Source organism: Panulirus ornatus, chromosome 48, assembly GCF_036320965.1.
Source record: "Panulirus ornatus isolate Po-2019 chromosome 48, ASM3632096v1, whole genome shotgun sequence".
Lineage (NCBI taxonomy): Eukaryota > Metazoa > Arthropoda > Malacostraca > Decapoda > Palinuridae > Panulirus > Panulirus ornatus.
The window spans coordinates 29,363,769-29,375,848 of NC_092271.1; the positions used below are offsets into that span (position 1 = coordinate 29,363,769).

The following is a 12,080-nucleotide window of genomic DNA, read 5'->3' on the forward strand; positions in this document are numbered from 1 at the left end:
TCCCTCTTGCCTTTATATAATGGCATTATATATGCATTCTGCCAATCTCAAGCAACTCACCTTGAGCCATACATAAAATGAAAATTCTAACTAACCAAATCAACAACACAGTCACCCCTTTCTAATGAAATTAATTGCTATAACATCCAGTTCAGCCATCGTACAACATTTCATCCTACACAAGGCTTTCATCACCAGTTCTCTTTTCACCACACCACTCTCCATGACTCTCTAACTTCGCATATCACTCCAACCCAAACACCCTAAACCTGCCACCCTATCATCAAACACATTCAACAGACCTCCAAAACTGACTCCATCTCTTCCTTACCTCATCGCTACCTGTTACTACTTCCCCATTTGCCCCCTTTACCAATATTCCCATTTGTTCTCTTGTTGTTTGTGCATTATCAAACTCCTTCCAAAATATCTTATTCTCCCTGAGGTTTACTGATACTTGCTCAATCTAACTTTTCATTTGCCATCTTTTTCAACCCCTGCACCTTGCTCTTGACTTACTGCCACTTTCTCTAATACAACTCCTGGTCATTTGCACCCCTTTCCTGTAAGTACTGCTCATAAACCTCTCTTTTTTTCTTTCACTAGTAAATTTAATTCCTCATCCCACCACTCACAGCCCTTTCTAACCTGCCCACCTCCCTCCTGGATACCACACACATCTCTTGCACATACCAGCAGTGCTTCCCAAAATACCTCAATTCCTCATCCACTTCCTTAGCTTTATTTACTTTCACCATTTGCCGTTCTTAACCTAATTTCTAAAAATATTTCTTCCTTTTTACCATTATCTATCCTACACGAAAAATTGATTTGATTACTTCCCAAGTTCAGTCTTGACTCTGCTTATAATATCTGGATTAATATAATTCATAATGTGTCTGAATTAAAAGTCAATTTCTTACTAAACCATCCATATCTATAAATGTTATTTTGAATACATATGTGTTTTTGCATAAAAAAATTCACATATGTGCATATGAGTGTAAAACTACCTCCATGTACAATACAAATAGGTATCTGATCACCAGAATTAAGAGAGATGAGTAACAAGGAAAGGTTAGAGGCCTTGAAACTTTCCACAATGAAAGAGAGAAGAGTAAGGGGTGATCTGATCACAGCCTTTAAATTTTTAAACCAATGTGATCATATCAAAAACAATCAGTTCTTTCATAGATGCAAGTATAGAACCAGAGGCCATAACATGCATATGCAAGAAATGTTATGAAAGAGGTAAAGAAGTACATAAAAGTACAAGGCTGCTGATAGTGAATGGAATAAAATAAGTAAGCTGATTCTGAATGAAGACAGCATACAAAAGTCTGATAGAGATGTAACAGCAGTGAAAGTTCAAATGCACAACTCCCTCTCCATAAGGACAAATAGATAATTACATACCTGTCACCAGGACAGCAGCAGGTTTCAAAATTGTTATAGCATCATCCACAAACTCCTGAAAGTGTTGCACCTCCTCTACAGCTCCTGTATGCAAGTGGATATCTGAAATCTTTAGTTATAAGACTAAGTCAGTTTTTAATACTGTAAATAACATCAAATATAATATATATTATACACTATATCAAACATCATATAAAATATCATATACTTCACACACACTATTAGGTATCCACTAAAATTTGCCTAGAAAATATGCATAGCACACTTAGCAGTTTCACTACATCATACATCAAAAAATATGTACTCTAATAAACTTTTTTTTTTTCTTTTAAACTATTCGCCATTTCCCGAGTTAGCGAGGTAGCGTTAGGAACAGAGGACTGGGCCTTTTTTGGAATATCCTCACCTGGCCCCCTCTGTTCCTTCTTTTGGAAAATTAAAAAAAAAGACATATATATATATATAGTAGAGGATGTGTGGATCAGGTGTTTGCTTTGAAGAATGTATGTGAGAAATACTTAGAAAAGCAAATGGATTTGTATGTAGCATTTATGGATCTGGAGAAGGCATATGATAGAGTTGATAGAGATGCTCTGTGGAAGGTATTAAGAATATATGGTGTTGGAGGCAAGTTGTTAGAAGCAGTGAAAAGTTTTTTATCGAGGATGTAAGGCATGTGTACGTGTAGGAAGAGAGGAAAGTGATTGGTTCTCAGTGAATGTAGGTTTGCGGCAGGGGTGTGTGATGTCTCCATGGTTGTTTAATTTGTTCATGGATGGGGTTGTAAGGGAGGTAAATGCAAGAGTCCTGGAAAGAGGGGCAAGTATGAAGTCTGTTGGGGATGAGAGAGCTTGGGAAGTGAGTCAGTTGTTGTTCGCTGATGATACAGCGCTGGTGGCTGATTCATGTGAGAAACTGCAGAAGCTGGTGACTGAGTTTGGTAAAGTGTGTGGAAGAAGAAAGTTGAGAGTAAATGTGAATAAGAGCAAGGTTATTAGGTACAGTAGGGGTGAGGGTCAAGTCAATTGGGAGGTGAGTTTGAATGGAGAAAAACTGGAGGAAGTGAAGTGTTTTAGATATCTGGGAGTGGATCTGTCAGCGGATGGAACCATGGAAGCGGAAGTGGATCATAGGGTGGGGGAGGGGGCGAAAATTTTGGGAGCCTTGAAAAATGTGTGGAAGTCGAGAACATTATCTCGGAAAGCAAAAATGGGTATGTTTGAGGGAATAGTGGTTCCAACAATGTTGTATGGTTGCGAGGCGTGGGCTATGGATAGAGGTGTGCGCAGGAGGATGGATGTGCTGGAAATGAGATGTTTGAGGACAATGTGTGGTGTGAGGTGGTTTGATCGAGTAAGTAACGTAAGGGTAAGAGAGATGTGTGGAAATAAAAAGAGCGTGGTTGAGAGAGCAGAAGAGGGTGTTTTGAAATGGTTTGGGCACATGGAGAGAATGAGTGAGGAGAGATTGACCAAGAGGATATATGTGTCGGAGGTGGAGGGAACGAGGAGAAGAGGGAGACCAAATTGGAGGTGGAAAGATGGAGTGAAAAAGATTTTGTGTGATCGGGGCCTGAACATGCAGGAGGGTGAAAGGAGGGCAGGGAATGGAGTGAATTGGAGTCGTGTGGTATACAGGGGTTGACGTGCTGTCAGTGGATTGAATCAAGGCATGTGAAGCGTCTGGGGTAAACCATGGAAAGCTGTGTAGGTATGTATATTTGCGTGTGTGGACGTGTGTATGTACATGTGTATGGGGGGGGTTGGGCCATTTCTTTCGTCTGTTTCCTTGCGCTACCTCGCAAACGCGGGAGACAGCGACAAAAAAAAAAAAAAAAAAAAAAAAAAAAAAAAAAAATATATATATATATATATATATATATATATATATATATATATATATACATATTAAGAATATATGGTGTGGGAGGCAAGTTGTTAGAAGCAGTGAAAAGCTTTTATCGAGGATGTAAGGCATGTGTACGTGTAGGAAGAGAGGAAAGTGATTGGTTCTCAGTGAATGTAGGTTTGCGGAGGGGTGTGTGATGTCTCCATGGTTGTTTAATTTGTTTATGGATGGGGTTGTTAGGGAGGTGAATGCAAGAGTTTTGGAAAGAGGGGCAAGTATGAAGTCTGTTGGGATGAGAGAGCTTGGGAAGTGAGTCAGTTGTTGTTCGCTGATGATACAGCGCTGGTGGCTGATTCATGTGAGAAACTGCAGAAGCTGGTGGCTGAGTTTGGTAAAGTGTGTGAAAGAAGAAAGTTAAGAGTAAATGTGAATAAGAGCAAGGTTATTAGGTACAGTAGGGTTGAGGGTCAAGTCAATTGGGAGGTGAGTTTGAATGGAGAAAAACTGGAGGAAGTGAAGTGTTTTAGATATCTGGGAGTGGATCTGGCAGCGGATGGAACCATGGAAGTGGAAGTGGATCATAGGGTGGGGGAGGGGGCGAAAATTCTGGGAGCCTTGAAGAATGTGTGGAAGTCGAGAACATTATCTCGGAAAGCAAAAATGGGTATGTTTGAAGGAATAGTGGTTCCAACAATGTTGTATGGTTGCGAGGCGTGGGCTATGGATAGAGTTGTGCGCAGGAGGATGGATGTGCTGGAAATGAGATGTTTGAGGACAATGTGTGGTGTGAGGTGGTTTGATCGAGTAAGTAACGTAAGGGTAAGAGAGATGTGTGGAAATAAAAAGAGCGTGGTTGAGAGAGCAGAAGAGGGTGTTTTGAAATGGTTTGGGCACATGGAGAGAATGAGTGAGGAAAGATTGACCAAGAGGATATATGTGTCGGAGGTGGAGGGAACGAGGAGAAGAGGGAGACCAAATTGGAGGTGGAAAGATGGAGTGAAAAAGATTTTGTGTGATTGGGGCCTGAACATGCAGGAGGGTGAAAGGAGGGCAAGGAATAGAGTGAATTGGAGCGATGTGTTATACCGGGGTTGACGTGCTGTCAGTGGATTGAATCAAGATATGTGAAGCGTCTGGGGTAAACCATGGAAAGCTGTGTAGGTATGTATATTTGCGTGTGTGGACGTATGTATATACATGTGTATGGGGGTGGGTTGGGCCATTTCTTTCGTCTGTTTCCTTGCGCCACCTCGCAAAATAAACTATACCCATAATGTTTGATAAGTTACTCATAGTGTATCATATCACCCATTACAACATGCATGCTGAGAATTACAAGTGCTGAATCATCAAAAGCATATATTTTCTGAAAACCATAGGTAATACACCTATGCAGAAACAGCACTTTTAGGGGCTCCCCTTATGAGTACACATTTCCAACCACTACTATAGAACAAAACACCACTCATTCTAAACATTCACTCCCAACACCAATAACATAACCATAAAAGCAACACAGAAAATGCTCTCAGAACACTTAACTGCCGCTATATTAGGATAAGAAAGAATCACTAAACATCTACACATAATTCATCCACTACACTGAACTATGCCTCACCTGCTAGTTTTCCCTCATCTCCAAAGCAAATTTAAAAAAGCTGCAAACCACACAAAACTGTGCATTCAAAACCATTACTAGCTGCCTTACAACCACAAATACTCAACATCTACACAATGAAACAAAAATTCTCCTTATAAAATCATACCTTGACATGCTCGGTACTAAATTCTATGCAACAGAACTATACCACTCCAGAACTAACCACCAATCCTCATGTAAAAATAAAAAAGCTTACCCCAGCTTCACACTTCAGCAACCTCTTCTCATAGATCCTACAACCCACAACAATCATGAAACTGACAAAACATAAATACAGTGATATAACCCATTAAGCACAAAACAACTTCCCTGCCAATTTGATCTTGCAATCCATCCCACCAGACATACACCCATCAGGAGCCATACTCCTCAGACAAACACAAGTCACACTTTCCCATCTATGCTCTAGACATAACCCATCCCTACGACAATACAAACCCTCTTTCAATATATCCTAAGACCCTTCATGCTCATGATGCAACTACCAGCATTGACACAGCATTTACCACTCGTATCCAGTGCACTTTCTGCACATATATCTGCTGCATCACCACTTTATGACCTGTAGTCCCAACTGGTGAATGTGGCAGGCTCTCTAAGCAATGCAGGATCCTCACAAGATGGAAGGGAAGAGGGAAGTGATAACAGGTAATAATGAAGTGAGGAGGAGATGGAGTAAGCATCTTGGAGGACTGTTGAAATTGTTTGATCATATGGTGGCAAGTGTATGGTGTTTTGGTTGAGGTGGTGTGCGAAGTGAGAGCCAAGGAAAGTGGTTTGGTGAAACAAAAAGAGGTAATGAAAGCATTATTTAAGATGAAATGTGGGAAGACAGCAGGAGTGGATGGTATGCAGTTGGAATTCTTAAGAAAGGGGATAACTGTGTTGCTGATTGGTTAATTAGGATTTTCTATGTATGTATCGATCATAGTAAAATACCTGAGGATTGACAAAATTCATGTCTAGTACCAATGTATAAAGGAAAGGGGGGGATGAAGGTGAGTGTTCCAAATAAAGAGGTATAAATTTGAGTGTACCTGGTGAGTTGTACCGGAGAGTAATGATTGGGAGGGTGAAGGCAAATACAGAGCATCAGAATAGGGAGGAACGGTGTGGTTTCAGAAGTTGTAAAGGACGGAGTGATCAGGTGTTTGCTTTAGAGAGTGTGCTTAAAAAATATTCAAACAGATGGATTTGTACAAGCCATTTATAGATCTGAAGAAAGTGTATCATAAGAGTTGACAGAAATGCCTTGTGGAAGGTTTTCAAAATATACAATGTGAGAGGAAAGCTACTAAAAGACGTGAAAAGCTTTTATCAAGAGTGTAAAGCATGTATACAAGGGGGAAAAGAGGAGAGTGAACATTTCAAAATGAAGGTTGGTCTGTGGCAGGGGTGAGCAATGTCACTATGATTGTTTAATTCATATATGGATGGGGATTGAGGAAGGAAATGCAAGTCTTGGAGAAAGGGACTAACATGCAGTTGGTAATTGAAGGTAAGTGCAAGCAGAAGTAAAGTAATGGTGTCTGAAAGGAAATAGAGTATAGATTTTGCAAAACCCTATAGAGTGAAGGGAGAAAGAGAAGTAATGGAGGAGAAAGACTGGAAGGGGTGACATAATCTAAATATCTAGGAGCTATCTTAGATAAAGTTTAGAGATATGGGAGAGATCAGTACAGGGTAAAAGAGTCACTGGGCCTCTTAATAGAATAATGATGGGTAAAGGTGTTTGAATAGAAGAGAAGAAAGGATTACTGGACTGCATAGTCTTCCCAGCCCTAACCTATGCAGCCAAAACATGGATACAGAATAAGTCACAGAAGTCAAGAATCCAGGCTGTGGAAATGCATAATTTGAGAGAGGAATAAGGCATGACTAGATGGAATGAAGGAAGAAATGATGGGGTGTGTGGGAGATGTGGTATGGTAGGGAATGTAAAGGGAATAAATTATGCAGTGGTAGAGTGGGTGAAACTGAATACTTTGAGGTGGTTTGCGCACGTGGAAAGAATGCAAGAAGGGAGTTTACAAGGAGGATGTATGTTAGTATTATTAAAGGGGTTGGTGTGAGAGGAAGACCAACTGTAATATGGGGAAATAAAGTGGATGAGTACTGAAGGGATGGAAATGGTGGAAGAATGCATGGAGTGGTGTATGCGAGGGAGGCATGTAAGGACAAGGATAAGTAGATACTCTTTTGTTATGGCCACCCCTTTGATCAAAGTTCCAGAGGCTACAGGCATCTGAGATAGATATAAATAGATACCACTCATTCAAACTTAGGCATTACAAGATCACTTCTTTGAACTGATGTATCATATATAACGTTCTCAATATTCATGCTAAAGCAAGTAAAGATAACATCTAAAAATGATAGTGCACCAGTCCTTCTCACCCTAATAAGCTCTGTGACATGTTGGTATGGGAAACCTTCCTGCATACAATCTTAAAACTTGTCTCCATGACTCCCCATCATGTTAATCCAAGTTCTCCCAGGCTATCTCTATATAATTAAAATCCCCCGCTAATAGTACTTTACCATCTCAATGAAGTGGGTTTCACTACTTCATGTACCATCCTGACTGTTCTTTCATTATCATTGTAAATATGTTCTGGGTTACTGCAATTCTTTGGAGGAATATCTGTTAATAAAACCACTATAATCTTGCCTACAGTTACTATTCCCATTATGTATTGTCTGAATGAGCCATCTTCCACTATATCTTGCAACTTCATGCTCTTATTTACTGTGAGGGATAAGTGTCCCTATCTTAAACATTCTCTTTCCTTTATTGGTATCATATACCCCTCTGGCAAAACAGGAGAAAGCTTATCTCTCAGGTAAGCTTAGTTTCTGTGATTCCAGTAATATCTGGTTCACTTTCCCTTATACAATCCATGAATTCCAATTCTTTACTTCTTTTTAACATACGATCAACGTTTCCTGCATTAGCAAGGTAGCACCAGGAAACAGACAAAGAAAGACACACCTACTCACACACACACACACACATATACATATATATTTATTCATTCAATCATACTTAATTGCTGTCTCCCGCATCATCGAGGTAGCGCAAGGAAACAGACAAGGTGTGGCTCAGCCCACTTACATACACATGCATATACATAAACGCCCATACACATACATATACATTTCAATGTATACATACACATACACACACACACACACACATATATATATATATATATATATATATATATATATATATATATATATATATATATATATATATATATCTTTCCAGCCCCCCGCTCCCTCCCCTTTTAGTCGCCTTCTACAACACGCAGGGAATACGTGGGAAGTATTCTTAATCCCCTATCCCCTATCCCTCTCTTTTTTTTTTTTCTTTTTTTTTTTTTCCAAAAGAAGGAACAGAGAATTGGGCCAGGTGAGGGTATTCCCTCAAAGGCCCAGTCCTCTGTTCTTAACGCTACCTCGCTAATCCGGGAAATGGCGAATAGTTTGAAAGAAAGATATATATCTTATATCTTATTTATTATACTTTGTCACTGTCTCCCACGTTAGCGAGGTAGCGCAAGGAAACAGACGAAAGAATGGCCCAACCCACCCACATATACATGCATATACATACACGTCCACACTCCCATATACATACCTATACATTTCAACGTACACATATATATACATGCTCAGACATACAAATATATACACATGTAAATAATTCATACTTGCTGCCTTTATTCATTCCCACCGCCACCCCGTCACACACAAAATGACAACCCCCTACCCCCACATGCGCGTGAGGTAGCGCTAGAAAAAGACAACAAAGGCCACATTCGTTCACACTCAGTCTCTAGCTGTCATGTATAATGCACCAAAACCACAGCTCCCTTTCCACATCCAGGCCCCAAAAAACTTTCCATGGTTTACCGCAGATGCTTCACATACCCTGGTTCAATCCATTGACAACACGTCGACCCTGGTATACCACATCGTTCCAATTCACTCTATTCCTTGCACACCTTCCACCCTCCTGCATGTTCAGGATCCGATCGCTCAAAATCTTTTTCACTCCATCCTTCCACCTCCAATTTGGTCTCCCACTTCTCGTTCCCTCCACCTGATACATACATCCTCTTTGTCAATCTTTCCTCACTCATTCTCTCCATGTGACCAAACCATTTCAAAACACCCTCTTCTGCTCTCTCAACCAAACTCTTTTTTATAACCACACATCTCTCTTACCCTTTCATTACTTACTCGATCAAACCACCTCTCTCCACATATTGTCCGCAAACATCTCATTTACAACACATCCACCCTCCTCCGCACAACTCTATCTATAGCCCAAGCCTCGCAACCATATACCATTGTTGGAACCACTATTCCTTCAAACATACCCATTTTTGCTTTCCGAGATAATGTTCTCGACTTCCACACATTTTTCAACACTCCCAGAACTTTCGTCCGCTCCCCCATCCTGTGACTCATTTCCACTTCCATGGTTCCATCTGCTGCCAAATCTACTCCCAGATGTCTAAAACACTTCACTTCCTCCAGTCTTTCTCCACTCAAACTTCCCTCCCAAATGACTTGTCCCTCAACCCTACTGTACCTGATAACCTTCCTCTTATTCACATTTACTCTCAGCTTTCTTCTTTCACACACTTTAACAACTGACTCATTTCCCAAGCTCTCCAAAACTCTGGCATTTACCTCCCTAACAACCCCAACCATAAACAAATTAAACAACCATGGAGACATCACACACCCCTGCCGCAAACCGACATTCACTGAGAACCAATCACTTTCCTCTCTTCCTACTCATACACATGCCTTACATACTTATAAAAACTTTTCACTGCTTCTAGCAACTTGCCTCCCACACCATATATTCTTAATACCTTCCACAGAGCATCTCTATCAACTCTATCATATGCCTTCTCCAGATCCATACATGCTAGATACAAATCCATTTGCTTTTCTAAGTATTTCTCACATACATTCTTCAAAGCAAACACCTGATCCACACATCCTCTACCACTTCTGAAACCACACTGCTCTTCCCCAATCTGATGCTCTGTACATGCCTTCACCCTCTCAATCAATACCCTCCCATATAATTTCCCAGAAATACTCAACAAACTTATACCTCTGTAATTTGAACACTCACCTTTATCCCCTTTGCCTTTGTACAATGGCACTATGCATGCATTCTCCCAATCATCAGGCACTTCACCATGAGCCATACATTCATCAAATATCCTCACCAACCAGTCAACTCTCACTTATGTTTAACCCAGACCAGACGACTGAAATGGCTGTTACTGCAGTCCTCCAACAGCCCTTTTACCACCGGTGTGGTTGTTAGCAGTTCTTCACCAGCCAGTCATCTACATTTAAATATTTTGTCACCGACACAACAATGCAGTCATCCCCTTTTTTAATAAATTCCACTGCGATACCATCCAAACCCGCTGCCTTGCCGGCTTTCATCTTAAGCAAAGCTTTTACTGCCTCTTCTCTGTTTACCAAATCATTCTCCCTAACCCTCTCACTTTGGACACCACCTTGACCAAAACACCCTATATCTGCTACTCTTTTACCAAATCATTCTCCCTAACCCTCTCACTTCACACACCACCTCTACCAAAACACCCTATATCTGCCACTCTATCATCAAACACATCCAACAAACCTTCAAAATACTCACTCCATCTCCTTCTCACATCACCACTACTTGTTATCACCTCCCCATTAGCCCCCTTCACCGATGTTCCCATTTGTTCTCTTGTCTTACGCACTTTATTTACCGCCTTCCAAAACATCTTTTTATTCTCCCTAAAATTTAATGATACTCTCTCACCCCAACTCTCATTTGCTCTCTTTTTCACCTATTGCACCTTTCTCTTGACATCCTGCCTCTTTCTTTTATACATCTCCCAGTCATTTGTATCATTTCCCTGCAAAAATCGTCCAAATGCCTCTCTCTTCTCTTTCACTAATAATCTTACTTCTTCATCCCACTACTCACTACCCTTTCTAATCTGCCCACCTCCCACACTTCTCATGCCACAAGCCTCTTTTGCAAAAGCCATCACTGCTTCCCTAAATACATCTCATTCCTCCCCCACTCCCCTTACGTCCTTTGTTCTCACCTTTTTCTATTCTGCACTCAGTCTCTCCTGGTACTTCCTCACACATTTCTCCTTCCCAAGCTCACTTACTCTCACCACTCTCTTCACCCCAACATTTTTCTTTTTTGAAAACCTCTACACCTTCGCCTCCACAAGATAAAGATCAGACATCCCTCCAGTTGCACCTCTCAGCACATTAGCATCCAAAAGTCTCTCTTTCGCATGCATATCAATTAACACGTAATCCAATAACGCTCTCTGGCCATCTCTCCTACTTACATACGTCTTTTCTTTCATACTATTCCCCATTTCCCGAGTTAGCGAGGTAGCGTCAAGAACAGAGGACTGGGCCTCTGAGGGAACATCCTCATCTGGCCCCCTTATATATATCTTATATATATCTCTCTTTTTAAACCAGGTATTCCCAATCACCAGTCCTTTTTCAGCACACAAATCTACAAGCTCTTCACCATTTCTATTTACAACACTGAACACCCCATGTACACCAATTATTCCCTCAACTGCCATTTTACTCACCTTTGCATTCAAATCACCCATCACTATAACCTGGTCTTGTGCATCAAAACTACTAACACACTCACTCAGCTGCTTCCAAAACACTTGCCACTCACGATCTTTCTTCTCATGCCCAGGTGCATAGGCACCAATGATCACCCATCTCTCGCCATCCACTTTCAGTTTTATCCATATCAATCTAGAGTCTACTTTCTTACACTATATCACATACTCCCACAACTCCTGTTTCAGGAGTAGTGCTACTCCTTCCCTTGCTCTTGTCCTCTCACCAACCCCTGACATTCCCAAACCACTCTTCCCCTTTCCCCTTGAGCTTTGTTTCACTCAGAGCCAAAACATCCAGGTTTCTTTCCTCAAACATACTACCTATCTCTCCTCTTTTCTCATCTTGGTTACATCCACACATATTTAGACACCCTAATCTGAGCCTTCGAGGAGGATGAGCACTCCCCGCGTGACTCCTTCTTCTGTTTCCCCTTTTAGAAAGTTAAAAT

The 12,080-nt window shown here is 40.9% G+C and overlaps 1 protein-coding gene across 3 annotated transcripts in view; it reads right to left on the reverse strand.

Moving 5' to 3' along the window:
• Window positions 1-12,080, reverse strand: part of LOC139763928 (transmembrane protein 62-like) — a 76,292-nt gene that overhangs the window by 61,741 nt on the left and 2,471 nt on the right. For all 3 annotated transcript variants that reach the window (XM_071690388.1, XM_071690386.1, XM_071690387.1), the window contains one exon: window positions 1,417-1,525. In XM_071690388.1, the coding sequence (XP_071546489.1) occupies window positions 1,417-1,525 (109 nt within the window). The remainder of the gene's footprint in view (window positions 1-1,416; window positions 1,526-12,080) is intronic.